Genomic DNA, 19,907 nt, shown 5'->3' on the forward strand with positions numbered 1-19,907 from the left:
TGAAGGAAAAAGGCATTCCGGATGAAGTCATCCCTACCCTGATCAAAGCCAGGAAGGATGTAACCGTACAACATTATCACCGTATTTGGCGTAAATATGTTGCGTGGTGCGAGGCCAGGAAGGCCCCTACAGAGGAATTTCAACTGGGTTGTTTCCTGCATTTCCTGCAAACAGGACTGTCTATGGGCCTAAAATTAGGGTCCATTAAGGTTCAAATTTCGGCCCTGTCGATTTTCTTCCAAAAAGAACTGGCTTCAGTTCCTGAAGTACAGACGTTTGTCAAGGGGGTACTGCATATACAACCTCCTTTTGTGCCTCCAGTGGCACCTTGGGATCTCAATGTAGTTTTGGGATTCCTTAAATCACATTGGTTTGAACCACTTTCCACTGTGGACTTAAAATATCTCACATGGAAGGTGGTAATGCTGTTAGCCCTGGCTTCAGCCAGGCGTGTCTCAGAATTGGCGGCTTTATCCTATAAAAGCCCTTACCTAATTTTTCATACGGACAGGGCAGAATTGAGGACTCGTCCTCAATTTCTCCCTAAGGTGGTTTCAGCATTTCACTTGAACCAGCCTATTGTGGTGCCTGCGGATACTAGGGACTTGGAGGACTCCAAGTTGCTGGACGTTGTCAGGGCCCTGAAAATATATGTTTCCAGGACGGCTGGAGTCAGAAAATCTGACTCGCTGTTTATCCTGTATGCACCCAACAAGCTGGGTGCTCCTGCTTCTAAGCAGACTATTGCTCGTTGGATTTGTAGTACAATTCAGCTTGCACATTCTGTGGCAGGCCTGCCACAGCCAAAATCTAAAAGCCCATTCCACAAGGAAAGTGGGCTCATCTTGGGCGGCTGCCCGAGGGGTCTCGGCTTTACAACTTTGCCGAGCAGCTACTTGGTCAGGGGCAAACACGTTTGCTAAATTCTACAAATTTGATACCCTGGCTGAGGAGGACCTGGAGTTCTCTCATTCGGTGCTGCAGAGTCATCCGCACTCTCCCGCCCGTTTGGGAGCTTTGGTATAATCCCCATGGTCCTTACGGAGTTCCCAGCATCCACTAGGACGTCAGAGAAAATAAGAATTTACTTACCGATAATTCTATTTCTCGTAGTCCGTAGTGGATGCTGGGCGCCCATCCCAAGTGCGGATTGTCTGCAATACTTGTACATAGTTATTGTTACAAAAATCGGGTTATTATTGTTGTGAGCCATCTTTTCAGAGGCTCCTCTGTTATCATGCTGTTAACTGGGTTCAGATCACAGGTTGTACGGTGTGATTGGTGTGGCTGGTATGAGTCTTACCCGGGATTCAATATCCTTCCTTATTGTGTACGCTCGTCCGGGCACAGTATCCTAACTGAGGCTTGGGGGAGGAGCCAGTGCACACCAGGTAGTCCTAAAGCTTTTACTTTTGTGCCCAGTCTCCTGCGGAGCCGATATTCCCCATGGTCCTTACGGAGTTCCCAGCATCCACTACGGACTACGAGAAATAGAATTATCGGTAAGTAAATTCTTATTTTTTCCCCCATCAGAAGAATTAAATGAAGTGTGTGAAGAAGCGTGGGCTTTCCCTGATAAAAGATTGGTAATCTCTAAGAAGTTACTAATGGCGTTCCCTTTCCCGCCAGAGGATAGGTCACATTGGGAGACCCCCCCTAGGGTGGATAAAGCGCTCACACGTTTGTCTAAAAAGGTGGCACTACCGTCTCCGGATACGGCCGCCCTCAAGGAACCTGCTGATAGAAAGCAGGAGGCGATCCTGAAGTCTGTATATACACACTCAGGCATTATACTTAGACCAGCTATTGCGTCAGCATGGATGTGCAGTGCTGCCGCTGCGTGGTCAGATTCCCTGTCAGTAAATATTGACACCCTAGACAGGGACACTATTCTGCTAACCATAGAGCATATAAAAGACTCAGTCTTATACATGAGAGATGCACAGAGGGAGATCTGCCGGCTGGTATCTAAAATAAGTGCATTATCCATTTCTGCTAGGAGAGGCTTATGGACTCGCCAGTGGACAGGGGATGCAGATTCAAAAAGGCACATGGAAGTTTTGCCTTATAAGGGTGAGGAGTTATTTGGGGATGGTCTCTCGGACCTAGTTTCCACAGCAACTGCTGGAAAGTCAGCATTTTTACCCCATGTTCCCTCACAGCCTAAAAAGGCGCCGTTTTATCAGGTACAGTCCTTTCGGACTCAGAAAAACAGGCGTGGAAAAGGCGGGTCCTTTCTGTCCAGAGGCAGAGGTAGGGGAAAAAGGCTGCAACAAACAGCAGGTTCCCAGGAGCAAAAGTCCTCCCCCGCTTCTTCCAAGTCCGCCGCATGACGGTGGGGCTCCACAGGCGGAGCCAGGTACGGTGGGGGGCCGCCTCAAAAATTTCAGCGATCAGTGGGCTCGCTCACAGGTGGATCCCTGGATCCTGCAAATAGTATCTCAAGGGTACAAACTGGAATTCGAGGCGTCTCCACCCCACCGGTTCCTAAAATCTGCCTTGCCGATTACTCCTTCAGACAGGGAGGCTGTGCTAGCGGCAATTCACAAGCTGTATTCCCAGCAGGTGATAATCAAGGTGCCCCTACTTCAACAAGGACGGGGTTACTATTCCACACTGTTTGTGGTACCGAAACCAGACGGTTCGGTGAGACCCATTTTAAATTTGAAATCCTTGAACACATACATAAAAAAATTCAAGTTCAAGATGGAATCGCTCAGGGCGGTTATTGCAAGCCTGGACGAGGGGGATTACATGGTATCCCTGGACATCAAGGATGCTTACCTGCATGTCCCCATTTACTATCCTCACCAGGAGTACCTCAGATTTGTGGTACAGGATTGCCATTACCAATTCCAGACGCTGCCGTTTGGACTGTCCACGGCACCGAGGGTGTTTACCAAGGTAATGGCGGAAATGATGATACTCCTTCGAAAAAAGGGAGTTTTAATTATCCCGTACTTGGACGATCTCCTAATAAAGGCGAGGTCCAAGGAGCAGTTGTTGGTGGGAGTAGCACTATCTCAGGAGGTGCTACACCAGCACGGTTGGATTCTGAATATTCCAAAATCACAGCTGGTTCCGACGACACGTCTACTGTTCCTGGGTATGATTCTGGATACAGTTCAGAAAAAAGTGTTTCTCCCGGAGGAGAAAGCCAAGGAGCTGTCATCTCTAGTCAGAGACCTCCTGAAACCAAAACAGGTATCGGTGCACCACTGCACGCGGGTCCTGGGAAAGATGGTGGCTTCTTACGAAGCAATTCCTTTCGGCAGGTTCCATGCCAGAATCTTTCAGTGGGACCTGTTGGACCAATGGTCCGGATCGCATCTTCAGATGCATCGCCTAATAACCCTGTCTCCAAGAACCAGGGTGTCTCTGCTGTGGTGGCTGCAGAGTGCTCATCTTCTAGAGGGCCGCAGATTCGGCATACAGGACTGGGTCCTGGTGACAACGGATGCCAGCCTTCGAGGCTGGGGGGCAGTCACACAGGGAAGAAACTTTCAAGGACTATGGTCGAGTCAGGAGACTTCCCTACACATAAATATTCTGGAACTAAGGGCCATTTACAATGCCCTAAGTCAGGCAAAATCCCTGCTTCTACACCAGCCGGTACTGATCCAGTCAGACAACATCACGGCAGTCGCCCATGTAAATCGACAGGGCGGCACAAGAAGCAGGATGGCAATGGCAGAAGCCACAAGGATTCTCCGATGGGCGGAAAATCACCTACTAGCACTGTCAGCAGTGTTCATTCCGGGAGTGGACAACTGGGAAGCAGACTTTCTCAGCAGGCACGACCTCCTCCCGGGAGAGTGGGGACTTCATCCAGAAGTCTTCACACTGATTGTAAATCGATGGGAACGGCCACAGATGGACATGATGGCGTCCCGCCTAAACAAAAAACTAGAGAGATATTGCGCCAGGTCAAGGGACCCTCAGGCGATAGCTGTGGACGCTCTAGTGACACCGTGGGTGTACCAGTCAGTTTATGTGTTCCCTCCTCTGCCTCTCATACCAAGGGTACTGAGAATAATAAGAAAACGAGGAGTAAGAACAATACTCGTGGTTCCGGATTGGCCAAGACGAGCGTGGTACCCGGAACTTCAAGAGATGATCTCAGAGGACCCGTGGCCTCTGCCGCTCAGACAGGACCTGCTGCAGCAGAAGCCCTGTCTGTTCCAAGACTTACCGCGGCTGCGTTTGACGGCATGGCGGTTGAACGCCGGATCCTGAAGGAAAAGGGCATTCCGGAGGAAGTCATTCCTTCGCTGATTAAAGCCAGGAAAGATGTAACTGCAAAGCATTATCACCGCATATGGCGGAAATATGTTGCTTGGTGTGAGGCCAAAAAGGCCCCAACAGAGGAATTTCAACTAGGTCGATTTCTGCACTTCCTACAAGCAGGAGTGACTATGGGCCTGAAATTAGGCTCCATTAAGGTACAGATCTCGGCTCTGTCGATTTTCTTCCAGAAAGAACTAGCTTCACTACCTGAAGTACAGACGTTTGTGAAAGGAGTGCTGCATATTCAGCCCCCGTTTGTGCCTCCAGTGGCACCTTGGGATCTCAACGTGGTGTTGAGTTTCTTAAAATCACATTGGTTTGAGCCGCTTAAAACCGTGGATCTAAAATATCTCACGTGGAAAGTGGTCATGTTATTGGCCTTGGCTTCAGCCAGGCGTGTGTCAGAATTGGCAGCTTTGTCATGTAAAAGCCCTTATCTGATTTTCCATATGGATAGGGCGGAATTGAGGACTCGTCCCCAGTTTCTCCCTAAGGTGGTATCAGTTTTTCACTTGAACCAACCTATTGTGGTGCCTGCGGCTACTAGGGACTTGGAGGATTCCAAGTTACTGGACGTAGTCAGGGCCTTGAAAATGTATGTTTCCAGGACGGCTAGAGTCAGGAAAACTGACTCGCTATTTATCCTGTATGCACCCAACAAACTGGGTGCTCCTGCTTCTAAGCAGACTATTGCTCGCTGGATTTGTAGCACAATTCAGCTGGCGCATTCTGCGGCTGGACTGCCGCATCCTAAATCAGTAAAAGCCCATTCCACAAGGAAGGTGGGCTCATCTTGGGCGGCTGCCCGAGGGGTCTCGGCTTTACAACTTTGCCGAGCTGCTACTTGGTCAGGGGCAAACACGTTTGCAAAATTCTACAAATTTGATACCCTGGCTGAGGAGGACCTTGAGTTCTCTCATTCGGTGCTGCAGAGTCATCCGCACTCTCCCGCCCGTTTGGGAGCTTTGGTATAATCCCCACGGTCCTTTCGGAGTTCCCAGCATCCACTAGGACGTCAGAGAAAATAAGATTTTACTCACCGGTAAATCTATTTCTCGTAGTCCGTAGTGGATGCTGGGCGCCCATCCCAAGTGCGGATTGTCTGCAATACTTGTACATAGTTATTGTTAACTAAAGGGTTATTGTTGAGCCATCTGTTGAGAGGCTCAGTTGTTTTCATACTGTTAAACTGGGTATAGTATCACGAGTTATACGGTGTGATTGGTGTGGCTGGTATGAGTCTTACCCGGGATTCAAAATCCTTCCTTATTATGTCAGCTCGTCCGGGCACAGTGTCCTAACTGAGGCTTGGAGGAGGGTCATAGTGGGAGGAGCCAGTGCACACCAGGTGACCTAAAAGCTTTCTTTAGTTGTGCCCAGTCTCCTGCGGAGCCGCTATTCCCCATGGTCCTTTCGGGGTTCCCAGCATTCACTACGGACTACGAGAAATAGATTTACCGGTGAGTAAAATCTTATTGTTTGTGCTCTGCAATTGCAGTTACATTACACAGGGGGTTTTTGTCCGGTACTGGATTTGTCTGGCTATATTGTACTGTTACTCCCTAAGGCTATGTTTCCAATAATGTCTGCTGCACAGGGCGGGAAATCCGTGGACGCTCCTGCATCATGCAGTGCTGTCACCATGGATTTACCTGAGGAAAATATTTCAGCTGAGGGTCCAGGTACTGGGTGTTCTGCACCCCACAGTCAGCCTGCAGCACTGGTGACACACCAAGAACCACCTTGGGCTGCTTTTTCTAATATGCTGACTACACTGGTAACAAGAGTTGCACCCCCTGTGGGACCTCCTGTGCCATTACAGCCACATACTGTCCATGTAGTTATTCCGCCATGGGCAGATACTCTGTCAACTTAGTTACAGCAATTAAATCAGTCCTTGGTTAAACAAAAACCTAACCATTGCCCTCCTAGGACCTAAGGGTCTTCTAAGCGGGCCATTTCTTCCTCGCAATCCACTCATGTTTCGGATACTTCATCCGATGAAGATGGGGAATTTACTGATCCCTCAGACACTGATGCAGATGCTTCTGATAAGGAATCTACAACACAGGTTGATGTTCCTGACCTATTGGAGGCTATCAAACTGATTCTTCAGAGTGATGATGAGATTGACCCTCCTGATACGTCTAAGAAACCTGATAAGTTCAAACATCAGAAGGTTACTAAATTAGTCTTACCATATTCTGACCACTTAATTGACATATGTCAAGAATACTAGGAGTCTCCAGTAAATACATTTTCCCTGTCTAAAAAGATGCTTGCTCGTTATCCTATCTCTGCAGAGTTAAGTAACAAGTGGGAAACCTCACCACCAGTGGACTCACATGTAGCCTGTCCTGTTGTGTCATCTACTCTGCCTGTCAGCACCATCACCTCTCTGAAGGAACCGATGGATAAGCGCGTGGAGCCTGCTCAGAGCATGGTGCATCTGGGGGCATTACTGGACACACACAACCAACGTTTGTTCTTGTCTCCAGAGAAGGTCCTGAAACTTCAGGACAGGATAAGATGCTTCCTCTCTCGCCCAAGAGTGTCGATTCACTGGGCGATGCAAGTACTAGGCCTCTTGGTGTCGGCTTTTGACATTGTAGAGCACGCTCAATTTCACTCTCGCCCTCTGCAGAAGCTAATCCTTGCCAAGTGGGACGGCCTGCCTCACTGGATCTCCTTGACTACAGGACAGACAACTGAGCAGGGGTCATCCCTTCTGGATCTCGAACTGGGTCCTCCTAATAACGGATGCCAGTCTGCAGGGTTGGGGCGCAGTGTTGGAGCAACACTCTCTACAGGGTCGGTGGACCAAGGAGGAATCTCTCCTCCCGATAAATATTCTAGAGTTGCGGGCAGTGTTCAATGCTCTGAAACTGGCTCTGGTACAGAACAGGCCTGTTCAAGTACAGTCAGACAACGCCACCACTGTGGCGTACATAAACCATCAAGGAGGCACTCGAAGCCGCATGACAATGATGGAAGTGTAAAAAATCCTTTGTTGAGCGGAACGCCATCTGCCAGCAATATCGGCAGTGTTCATTCCGGGGTCCTCAAGTGGGAAGCGGACTTCCTCAGTTGTCAGGACGTACACGCCAGAGAGTGGAGTCTTCATCCGGAAGTTTTTCAACTCCTAGTGGACAAGTGGGGCCTAACAGATGTAGACCTGATGGCGTCTCGACACAATCACAAGGTTCTGGTCTTCGGAGCAAGGACAAGGGACCCACAAGCAGCGGTTGTGGACGCACTGGCAATTCTATGGACCTTTCGGCTGCTATACGTGTTCCCTCCAGTGTCACTCCTGCCAAGGGTAATTCGGAAGTTCAAGCAAGAAGGAGTGATGCTACTTCTAAACGCTCCAGCATGGCCCAGACGGCATTGGTTCTCAGACCTGCAGGGTCTCTCGATAGAGCGTCTTCTTCTACTTCAACGCCCAGACCTCCTTGTTCAGCGCCTTTGTGTCTACCAGGATCTGACTCGACTGGCTTTGATGGTGTGGGCCTTGAAGCTTCACTCCTATGTGCCAAAGGTTTCTCTGAGGCGGTCATTCAAACTATGTTGAAAGCCAATAAACTGGCTTCGGCTCTGATTTATTATAGGGTCTGTAATTCTTACTTCACCTGGTGTGCTAATAAGAATTACAATGCATGCAAGTTCAGTACTGCCAAGCTTTTGGCTTTTCTGCAACAAGGCCTGGACTTAGGCCTTCGCTTGGCCTCCCTCAAGGTTTACATTTCTGCCTTGTCGATGTGGTTTCAGAGAAAAATTCCGTCTGCCTGGCGTTTATACTTTCACTCAGTGTTTTACGAATTCAGCCTCCCTATGTCCCTCCTGTGGCTCCATGGGATCTGTCTGTTGTTGAATGCCCTTGAAGAGTCTCCATTGGAACCTCTTGAGTCTGTGGACCTTAAATGGCTTACGTTTAAGGTCTTGTTTTTGCCGGCTATTGCCTCTGCTAGAAGGGTGTCGGACTTAGGTGCTTTGTCCTGTCGTTCACCCTTTCTGATTTTTCATCGTGACTGTGCGGTTCTTAGAACTTGCCCGGGTTATTTACCAAAGGTGGTGTCATCTTTCTACCTTAAACAAGAGATTGTGGTTCCGGCCTTTATCTCTCCTTGTTTGTCCACCAAAGTGCGTTCTTTGGATGTGGTACGGGCTCTCCATATATATGTGGAGAGACTGCCTCTATCAGGAGGTCTGATTCTCTCTTTGTCCTTTTTTGGTTTTCACAAACGTGGCTGGACTGCGAATAAGCAAACCTTGGCCAGATGGATTAGAATGGTGATTGCACAAACTTATGTACAGGCTGGCCTTCCAGCTCCTGCTACCATCAAAGCGCCTGCGTTTGTATCTGACACGCCTGCGTTTTTCAGCACACTCCCTGAAAACGGTCAGTTACCTCCCAGAAACGCCCCTTTCCTGTCAATCACTCTGCAGCCAGCAGTGCGACTGAAAAGCGTTGCTAGACCTTGTGTGAAACTACTTTGGCTGTTGTGACAGTACGTCGCGCAAGCGCATTGTGCCGCATACGCATGCGCAGAAGTGCCGCTTTTTTGCCTAATCGCTGCGCTGTGAACAAAAACAGCTAGCGAACAACAATTTGGAATGACCCCCATGGTGCGACCCTTGAACAATTGTGCAAGGCGGCTACGTGGTCCTCTGTGAACACGTTTTTCAGGTTCTATGCCTTTGATACTTCCACCTCCCAGGATGCTTCCTTTGGACGCAGGATTCTTGTGCCCGCTACAGTGCGTCCCCTCCCATGAGGAACTGCTTTAGGACATCCCCGATGTTATGTTCCCTGTGCAATACCAGTGTACCCCTCTGCAGAAAAGGAGATATATGGTAAGACTTACCATTGTGAAATTTCTTTCTGCGAGGTACACTGGATTCCACAGGGCGCCCACCCTGACGCACTTAGCTTCTTTGGGTTTGTATGGCATTAGCCGCTGGTGCCTTCTCCTGTCGTGAGAATGTGGTTCTCTGTGGCTAACGACTATCGTCTCTCTTACCTGCTACTGCATTGCCTGGAGGCGGGGCTATAGAGGAGGCGGTGCAGTGCATCCTGGAAACAGTCAAAGCTTTAGCCTGTTTGTTCCTCGAATCACCCCGATGTTATTCCCTGTGGAATCATGTGTTCCTCGCAGAAAGAGATTTAACAGTGATAAGTCTTACCATAATCTCCTTTTTCCAGCTCCTCTGAGGTTGGATCTCAGCCTTCACTTGTAATTGGATGCATTTTGCATCTTCCAGTCACACTTTTACAGAAAAGTGCATTTGTAGTCGCATTTTCACAAGTTTGTACATAAAATAAAGAAAAGTGACAAATTTAGTACCAATAATGTCTCCTGAACGGAAAAATAGGGGAACTTGGGCCCATAGAGAATCATTGGGGGTCATTCTGACCCGTTCGCACGCAGCGGTTCTTCGCTGTGGTGCGAACGGGTAGGAAATGCGCATGCGCTGCGGGCGCATTGCGCGCGCATCATTGCCTGGCGATCATAGCTGGGCAACGACGACACCACCGACAAATGTGATCGCAGTGGCGATCGCAAGAAGATGGAAAGGCGGGAGGCGTTCCGGGGCGGATACTCGCCGTTTTCGGGGAGTGGTAAGAAGAATGCAGGCGTGTCCAGGCGAACGGAGGGCGGATGTCTGACGTCAGGACCGGGCCCTTCATCGCTGGATCCGTCGCACAGGGTAAGTAGCTGCAGGGCTACTCTTGTTTTGAGTGAAACTTTTTTAGCTTAGCAGGGCTGCACAAGCGATCGCAGCCCTGGTATGCTAAAATACACTCCCCCATAGGCAGCGTCTAGTTGATCGCACGAGCAGCAAAAAGTTGCTACGTGCGATCAACTCGGAATGACCCCCGTTGCCAGCACACGTTTCAAGGTTTGTCAGTAAACCATATTGGTAGCTGCTGCTGTCATTACCTGCCGTTTGCATAGCACAGCCACTTGGTGGCGCTGTTTCATTGAAATCTGAATGCAGTCTATGTATATAGACTTTATCTATGAAACATACAGTGGGTCTGTAGAGAAATTAGGATCCCCAATTCTCTGAAAGTGAACACAAATGAATTGTGCTTGTAAATGGGGTAAATACAATTCCTAACTGTCTTAATATAGTCCAGGTTCTAATTTCTCTGTGTTCTATTAGGAATTTCACCACATTATGTGCATGTGATATTTTCACACCAGCCAATGAAAATAATTTGGACCTATTAATAGATGATTAATTCTGCAATTGCTGCACTGAGTTAGGGGACTGTACTAGAACAGTCATCTGAGTGCATAGATCCAGGAATAACTCTGCATTGAATTTTAGTTTATTCTAATGCGTTTAATCCCTCCCATCGTGTCTATGGCAGACTGAGGCATGGTTGTTTATATCCACGACAGGCAACCTGCTTTGTTACTACACATCCCAGCATGCACTGCTGCAGTTTTTCTGTTTGAGGCATGCTAAAGCTGCAGCCAGGCATGCTGGGATTTATAATTCTACGGCAGGTGTCATAGTCTACCGCTGGTCCATATCTTGCGCCGTATCTCTACCATGAGAGGTTTTCTAGCCCCGAATACAGAAAACTCCTTCCCCCCCCCCCCCCCCCAGTATTATTGCTGAGCCATAAAGGACAGCCGGATTTACACATACCCACAGTTGTGCAATATTCTCTCTGTTACATCATGACATTGGTCCAGGGATAGCTCTTGCTGCACAAACCATGTGTGGGCCTCGCGCAAATAAATGTATTGATACAGCAATCCATTGTTACACGCTGATTGTGCACAGGTGGAGTCTAATCTAGTAAGACGTGGCCTCTGAAGACAACTCATTGTATCAGTGTTTATATAAGTGTATCTTGGCAAATGGAGCGCACACCTATGTAATCAAAACCTCTGTGTCGCTGATTATGAAAAACAACTTCTTATATTTGACATTGCCCAGCATTTCCAGTTGATCAGGGGTAACAGAAGTTTGAACGGATGGCACTCTTTATTTGCTGAATTTAGGGCACTGACAGTGAGTTATGTACTGGGGAAAATGATGGCACCCCCAGACTGGCCAGTGCTACAGTGAGTCTTGTCCCCGTGGCAGTCTGTGGATTACATTTCCTGGGCAGGGAAGAGGGGCAGACACCAAGGGGCAAAAGATGGCAAAGCAGGCGCCGCAGCCTGCTACTCAGAACCAGACCCTCTGTGCTTCCGCTACTGAAGAAGAGTGCATTTTTGTTTTGTTGAATCTTTCCCAAGATAAAACACGTCTCTGTTCCGTAGGAGCTGTATCATTTATTTATATTGGAATGAATAGAATTGTGGCTATCTGGCCTGAATTCATGCTTACGCTACAGCGGTGACCAGAATGTTCCTGTTTCCTTCCAGGTAAAAACATGCTGCTAGCCCAGATAAACCGCGATTCCCAAGGAATGACCGAGTTCACGGGTGGAGGCGGGGACGGCGGACACGTCACTCTGTGTCTCACCGAGGCTGTGACAGGTAACTGTGACCTTTCTCCGTCTTCAGTCCTCTGTATTGATGCATAGAAGTGAGGGGAAATGGCCTTGAGACTTCTTTGTAATGGACTTTGGACTAAAGAGGTGTAAAAGGATATTTATATTACGCTGGTGTCGTTGGAAGACGAGACACCCCTTGTTTCAAAGAGGGGACTTTACTTTTGCAAGTAACTTGGAAGTTGGACTTAAAGATCAAATGAAATACCAACCTTGGCTTTCCAGGAAAGCCACCCATCATTTGACACCTGTCAATCACGCTGCGGCTTTTGGGGCACTGGGAGCGATATTGCAGGCCCAGATCTGTACATACGCAGTGCGGCTTCTAAAGAACACCAGGGTTATGTACATCTCTGAAGCCCTCTCTTATTTTTGTGGCGATTAGTGATAAAACAGAGAATGTTATGCAGATTATTAGCCGCAGGCAGCTATATAATGAGATCTGTCACCCTACAGATGGAGAGAGCATGGATACCATGGAGGGTGTCAGCCTACAAGCCGTGACGCTGGCAGACGGTTCCACAGCGTACATCCAGCACAGCGCCAAAGGTACGACCCCAGCGCCTCCGCTCACAGCAGATTGTAGACTCCGCGGCAGCAGACGGGGCTAATGCTAATCTCCAGACCTCTGTGACTTGTGTGTGTTCTGTCTGTAGATGGTAAATTAATGGAAGGACAAGTCATTCAGCTGGAGGACGGCTCTGCTGCCTACGTTCAACATGTCTCTAAAAGTGGTAAGCGCTGTTAAACTGTGTCCTTAAACGTCACCCAGCAGGAAGAGGGCTGTATTAACCCCTGCGCTGCCAGCGGAGCCTGCAACACGTCGCAGTTACCAGATTGCCTTGTTGTTTAGCACTAACCCTGCATGCAGTGGCTTAATTGTCCTCCTGTCTGTAAGTGTTAAAGGGGTCTGACGGAGATAAAGTAACAACCATTCAGCTCTTAACTGTCTTTGGGGGTCATTCCAAGTTGATCGTTCGCTGCCGATTTTCGCAGCGCAGCGTTCAGGTGAAAAATCAGCATTTCTGCGCATGCGTATGCCCCGCAATGCGCACGCGCGACGTACGGGTACAAAGCTCTTTGTGGTTGTCCTCCGGTTCTAGCGAAGTTTTCCTTCGCACTGGCGGCCGCAAGAAGATTGACAGGAAGAGGGTGTTACTGGGTGTCAACTGACCGTTTTCAGGGAGTGTTTGCAAAAATGCAGGCGTGTCTGAAAAACGCAGGTGTGGCTGGGCGGGTGTAAAACGTCAAATCCGGACACGAATAGGCTGAAGTGATCGCATGCGCTGAATAGGTTCAGAGCTACTCTGAAACTGCACAAACTGATTTTGTAGAGCTCGGCTGCACAGGCGTTCGTACTTCTGCTAAGCTAAAATACACTCAGTGGATGGCGGCATAGCGTTTGAACGGCTGCTAAAACTAGCCAGCGAGTGATCAACTCAGAATGACCCCCATTTTTCAAACACAGCCTGTGACATGGCAGTTAGGATCTGATTGGCTGGTACTTTATCTCCGTCCACTTTATCTGTCTCCAAGGCTCAGCACATAGACCCCCAAAGGATGAGATGTACTAAGCAGTGAAAAGAGTGGAGAAGTGCGCCAGTGGAGAAGCTGCCCAGGGCAACCAATCAGCATTGTCGTAAATTTATCATTTGCATACAATAAAATTATACATAGCAGCTGATTGGTTGCCCTGGGCAGCTTCTCCACTGGCTCACTTCTCCACTCTTTTCACTGCTTAGTACATCTCCCCCTAAGTGTCTTCCTGCATATGCAGAACGTTTCCTGAAAATGACCCTTTGTAGCTGTAATGTCTGGCCTGGGAGACACCTCCTATGTATGGATAATGTCAGAACAATCCACGGAGAGTAAGTGATGCCACTATGCGGAAACACTTGCTGCCATTGACACGTGCCTGTCTCTTCTTAGCCGGAGATTCAGGGGCGGGTGCAGAATTGCATGCAGCTCCTTTTTATACAGGGTTCTTGAGATTGTTGGCTCTGTGCAAGGTCCATGGCAGGTTGCAGGCAACTCTCAGCAACTGTAGGCAACTCTGTCACATCTCCACTTCCAGATGAATGGGAATAGCACAGGATGTTAGGACATAGTATAGGCAGTGTAGGCGGAATTGCTGTCTATGCTGAGTTGTCCATTCACAGAGATCCTTCTGATCTCTGATAGATCTCCTGCACTTGGTATAACCATGTACGCGTCGGCATGAATGCGCAAGTATACGTCTAATGCGAATAACGATCTGAAATTTCAGGACACTAACACTAAATTATGACCCCCAAAGCCCCTATGTCTGATTACACTATAAATAGATAAAATTGTGGCACATCACGGGTGTCAGAAATGACAGCTATTTATATGTGTGATAGCCGGGCGGAGCCAGGTCACTCAGTGATTTTAAAGCATTGCACGCCAGGCCATCTCATCACATAAGCAAGCATTTTATTCACAGTTCTCACAGGGTTATCACAACAATAACATTTGATTCCTTGTTCTCCTCTCTCCAGCATAATATTTATATGGGTTACATCAGGTTACATTTTTTTTAATTCGCTTCACTGGCAATAACAGCATTAACAATGATGGGACAGAATTACAGTACATACCAGCGCAGCCCTCACCTGGAGATGCTGAGTATCAACTGCAACCCCTTCCATTCCCCCCGGGAATTTGCCTCAATTGTCCTTGTGGGAGTATACATCCCCTCCCTCGCCTGCGCGAACGAAGCCCTGCACCACCTGGCCATATGTATATCCGACATAGAACAAAAACACCCAGACTCTCTGCTTATAGTACTGGGTGACTTCAACAGAACTAACCTGAGCAAGGAGCGACCTAAGTACAAACAACAAGTCACGTGTCCCACTAGGGAAGGGCGCACCCTTGATCACTGCTACACTACCCTCAAGTCTGCCTTCCGGTCTATCCCTCGTGCTGCACTCGGCCTATCTGACCACTGCCTCGTCCACCTACTCCCTACCTATACACAGAAGCTGAGAGCAGTTAAGCCTGTCGTTAAGACTGTCAAGAAATGGACCAATGAGGCCAAGTTGAAGCTCCAGGCCTGCTTTGACTGCACGGAATGGGGGGTCTTTGAAGCCTCGGCAACCGACCTGAATGACTTGACAGACACTGTCACATCCTACATCAGCTACTGTGAGGACATGTGTGTACCTACCAAGACTTACCGCATTTACAACAACAACAAGCCCTGGTTCAATGCCCAGCTCAGGCAACTTCGTCGAGCCAAAGAGGAGGCCTATAGCAGCGGTGACAGAGCACTATACAACCGTACTAGGAACTCTTTGACTATAGGAATCAGGCTAGCAAAAAAGCGGTTCTCGGACAAGCTGACAAACGATCTTTCCACCAATGACCCCGTATCTGTATGGAAAGGTATGCAATCCATAACCAACTATAGGAAAACATCAAAGTCCACCGCCATGCACCAAGACCTTGCAGATGAACTGAACCACTTTTATTGCAGGTTCGCAAAAGAAGTCCCCTGCAACCCAAACAATCACCTCTATGATGCCCCGAACACCTACGGCCAACCCCAGGCACTGCAAGTCACCCAAGAAGAGGTGGAGGCATTGTTCAAAAGGACCAAAACCAGGAAAGCTCCGGGTCCTGACGGAGTGTCACCATCTGCCCTAAGAGCATGTGCGGGTCAGCTCGCCCCCATATTCACCAAGATCTTCAATAAATCGCTGGAGCTACAGAAAGTCCCATCCTGCCTCAAAAGGTCTACTATCGTCCCGGTCCCCAAGAAACCCACTATCACTAACCTGAACGACTACAGGCCGATAGCACTGACGTCTGTGGTCATGAAAACGTTCGAGCGTCTGGTTTTGAATCACCTGAAAACTGTGACTGGCCCCCAACTGGACCCCCTGCAGTTCGCCTATCGCTCGAATCGGTGTGTCGAGGATGCAGTCAACCTGGGCCTGCACTACATTCTACAACACCTAGACATTCCCGATACCTACGCGAGGGTCCTGTTTGTCGATTTCAGCTCAGCCTTCAATACAATCGTCCCCAGCATCCTCCACCCCAAATTACTTCGCCTAGGGGTCCCAGAAGCTACCTATTCCTGGATAATAGACTTCCTGACAGATAGGACACAGGTGGTGAAAGCGGGGGAATTCACCTCTCAAGCGCGGTCCATTAGTACAGAGGCCCCTCCGGGCTGTGTCCTCTCACCCCTGCTCTTCTCCCTGTACACAAATGACTGTACCTCAGAGGCGCAATCAGTAAGGATCATCAAATTCGCCGATGACACCACCGTCATCGGCCTCATCAAGGATGGGGACCAATCGGCCTATAGACGGGAAGTAGACCGGCTGGCCCAGTGGTGCATCCACAACAACCTTGACCTCAACCCCCTCAAAACTGTCGAGATGATAGTGGACTTCAGGAAGAAGTCATCTAGTGCACCTCCGCTAACGATTGCTGACAGTGTGGTATCGCTAGTGGACTCCTTCAAGTTTCTAGGGACCACAATCTCCAGGGACCTTAAATGGGGGTCCAACGCTGACGCCACTGTTGGGAAAGCGCAGCAGAGGTTGTTCTTCCTCAGGCAACTAAGGAAGTTCAACATCCCACAGAAGCTCCTGCTCCTCTTCTACTCCGCGATTGTGGAGTCGGTACTGTGCTCCTCGATACTCGTATGGTACAGCTCCGCCAGCGCGAGGGACAGATGCAGGCTCCAAAAGGTGGTCAGAACCGCAGAGAAGATCATCGGGGCCGACCTTCCCTCAGTCCAGGACCTGTACTTGTCCAGAGCTAAAAAGCGGGCAATGAAGATAGTAAAAGACCAGCTACACCCCAGCCACAGCATGTTTAACTTGCTTCCTTCAGGCAGGCGTTACAGGGCTGTCCCCGCCAGATCCACCAGAAGCCTCAAAAGTTTCTTTCCCCAAGCTGTCCGCCTGCTGAACTCCTGAACATTGACTGACTAGACGTACATGTAACTAACTTGTGTCCCTACGGTATACCTATCTGTGTAACTTTACTTGCCCCCCCCCCCCCCCACACACACACACACCTGCTTACCTGTTACCTACTTGACTGTTGTATAGCAAACCGAAGACAAATTCCTAGTATACGTAAGTATACCTGGCCAATAAAGCTGATTCTGAGTCTCTGGGAATCAGTAGTGCGGCGTTCGCAAACTGAGATTCATTTCGGTGCGTTCTCCCCAATTCGCTGGGGGCTCTAAACGGGATATCTCATGGACACGTCACTGGGGGCCTTCCGCCACACGTGGTTTCCTACCACTCACCCAGATAGTCCTCTCCCGAAGACTCACACCTCCCGTCCTGCTACTTTGGTACCCCTGAAGTGGGGATCCCCTTTGTTCCTAGTTCCTTCCACTGTACTCTGCATGCAGTGGTTCTCTCCTGTTACACTGCAGATATGGGCTCTCCCTCTCTTCATAGCAACACCCACATGCTGCTCTTCTCTCTATATTGCCAGAGACTGTGGAGTACCATGCTTGTTCCACAGTCCCCAGACTGTGTTTCTCCTGGTCACTTATACCACTTTTCCACCTCTGTAGCACGGGTCGCAGCCGTATCGCCTGACATGGCTGCGACCCATGCTACAGCCCCCCTCCCACAGCGCTCACATCCCGATATATTGCCGGGTTGGTGACGCTGCTACTGACGCGGCAGGGGCGGCGCTGGGAGATCACGGCGCTCCCATACACTGTGAACGGGAGCCGTGTCACCTCGTCACGACTCCCGTTCACACTAGACAGCTAGCCGGGTTGAACACATGTTCAACCCGGCTAGCTACCCGGTTAGGTTTCCCGGATCACTTGATCCGGGAATTTACAGGGGGACCCTTTTCCACTAGGGAAAAACACGGGTAAATGCGCGCCCCCGCGCATTTACCCGTGTTTAAAAAGCTAGTGGAAAAGGGGTATTAGCCTGTGCCCTCCATCTCAGTCTTCAGCTCACACTGACCCCTAGTCTGTGTTTTTTCCTTGTCCTCTAAAAACCCCCTACACTTCGTATCCTAACCCCCTACATGAGTCTGTCAGAACTGGTTTAACTGGTTTTGGGGCCATAAACTCCCCCACTCACTGATAAGAATCAAATGGCTCTTGGAACTTCCAATATCTCTCGTCTCCTAACATTCCAGTATGCCACATATGTCTATCACTTTATTCATGTAACTAGGGGCTGGATGTATTGGATTGTGAGACGGCCAGAGCTCAGAGACTCCGGCCAAACTCGAAAGTCTTTTCAAGCATCACACGTTTGTGTGTGTGGAGTGGGGGGGGGGGGTTGTGTTGAGCTTTATAAAGAGTGGAGAAGTTGCCATAGTAACCAATCCGCTTTAAGATAGCATTCATCACATACATTCTATAAAGTGTTAGGTGGATGCTGATTGGTTTCTATGTGCAACTTCTGAACTCTTTAACAGCCTTAATACAGATAGAGCCATCTTTATCTTGGCCTTTAATAGGAATAACTGAGCTAGGGCAGTCAGATTTAATCCCCTGCTGTAATGACTTAATCCCCTGCTGTATTGTTCTCTCTGTATTGTATTGCAGCTAAGAACAATAGATGAAAGGCTTATGCTAATAAACCATGGTGCACGTAGGTGCAGCAGAGAAGCCAAGATAATCGTGGCTCTATCTGTACATCCCCCCCTAAATGACTTGTCTCTGCGGCAGACGTGGATTAAGGGTGATATGGTAACAGTGCTATACGTTTCCCCCATAGATAGTCTACGCCTGGAGGATGGACAGGCGGTACAGCTGGAAGATGGCACCACAGCCTACATTCATCATTCTACAAAAGGTACCACTCTCTGTCTTATTATAACTGAGGAAAGACGTAACTGGTTTTCTCTATCGTCCTAAGTGGATGCTGGGGTTCCTGAAAGGACCATGGGGAATAGCGGCTCCGCAGGAGACAGGGCACAAAAGTAAAGCTTTTACAGGTCAGGTGGTGTGTACTGGCTCCTCCCCCTATGACCCTCCTCCAGACTCCAGTTAGATTTTTGTGCCCGGCCGAGAAGGGTGCAATTCTAGGTGGCTCTCATAAAGAGCTGCTTAGAGAGTTTAGCTTAGGTTTTTTTATTTTACAGTGATTCCTGCTGGCAACAGGATCACTGCAACGAGGGACAGAGGGGAGAAGAAGTGAACTCACCTGCGTGCAGGATGGATTGGCTTCTTGGCTACTGGACATGAAGCTCCAGAGGGACGATCACAGGTACAGCCTGGATGGTCACCGGAGCCACGCCGCCGGCCCCCTCACAGATGCTGAAGCAAGAAGAGGTCCAGAATCGGCGGCTGAAGACTCCTGCAGTCTTCTTAAGGTAGCGCACAGCACTGCAGCTGTGCGCCATTTTCCTCTCAGCACACTTCACACGGCAGTCACTGAGGGTGCAGGGCGCTGGGGGGGGGGGCGCCCTGGGAGGCAAATGAAAACCTTTAAAAAGGCTAAAAATACCTCACATATAGCCCCAGAGGCTATATGGAGATATTTACCCCTGCCTAAATGTACTAAATAGCGGGAGACGAGCCCGCCGGAAAAGGGGCGGGGCCTATCTCCTCAGCACACGGCGCCATTTTCTGTCACAGCTCCGCTGGTCAGGAAGGCTCCCAGGTCTCTCCCCTGCACTGCACTACAGAAACAGGGTATAACAGAGAGGGGGGGCAAAATAAATGGCAATATATTAATATAAAAGCAGCTATAAGGGAGCACTTAATCATAAGGCTATCCCTGTCATATATAGCGCTTTTTGGTGTGTGCTGGCAGACTCTCCCTCTGTCTCCCCAAAGGGCTAGTGGGTCCTGTCTTCGTATAGAGCATTCCCTGTGTGTCTGCTGTGTGTCGGTACGTGTGTGTCGACATGTATGAGGACGTTATTGGTGTGGAGGCGGAGCAATTGCCAAATATGAGGATGTCACCTCCTAGGGGGTCGACACCAGAATGGATGCCTTTATTTGTGGAATTACGGGATAGCGTCAACTCGCTTAAGCAGTCGTTGCCGACATGAGGCGGCCGGACACTCAATTAGTGCCTGTCCAGGCGCCTCAAACACCGTCAGGGGCTGTAAAACGTCCCTTGCC

The 19,907-nt window shown here is 49.2% G+C and overlaps 1 protein-coding gene across 3 annotated transcripts in view; it reads left to right on the forward strand.

Annotated features, from left to right (window-relative positions):
• Window positions 1-19,907, forward strand: part of ZNF143 (zinc finger protein 143) — an 80,295-nt gene that overhangs the window by 22,275 nt on the left and 38,113 nt on the right. For 2 of the 3 annotated variants that reach the window (XM_063944077.1, XM_063944078.1), the window contains exons 2-5: window positions 11,679-11,792; window positions 12,263-12,355; window positions 12,463-12,540; window positions 18,553-18,630. In XM_063944077.1, coding sequence (XP_063800147.1) covers window positions 11,679-11,792; window positions 12,263-12,355; window positions 12,463-12,540; window positions 18,553-18,630 — 363 coding nt within the window. The remainder of the gene's footprint in view (window positions 1-11,678; window positions 11,793-12,262; window positions 12,356-12,462; window positions 12,541-18,552; window positions 18,631-19,907) is intronic. The other variant, XM_063944079.1, reaches the window with a different exon arrangement.

The sequence above is a fragment of the Pseudophryne corroboree genome, chromosome 11, assembly GCF_028390025.1.
Source record: "Pseudophryne corroboree isolate aPseCor3 chromosome 11, aPseCor3.hap2, whole genome shotgun sequence".
Lineage (NCBI taxonomy): Eukaryota > Metazoa > Chordata > Amphibia > Anura > Myobatrachidae > Pseudophryne > Pseudophryne corroboree.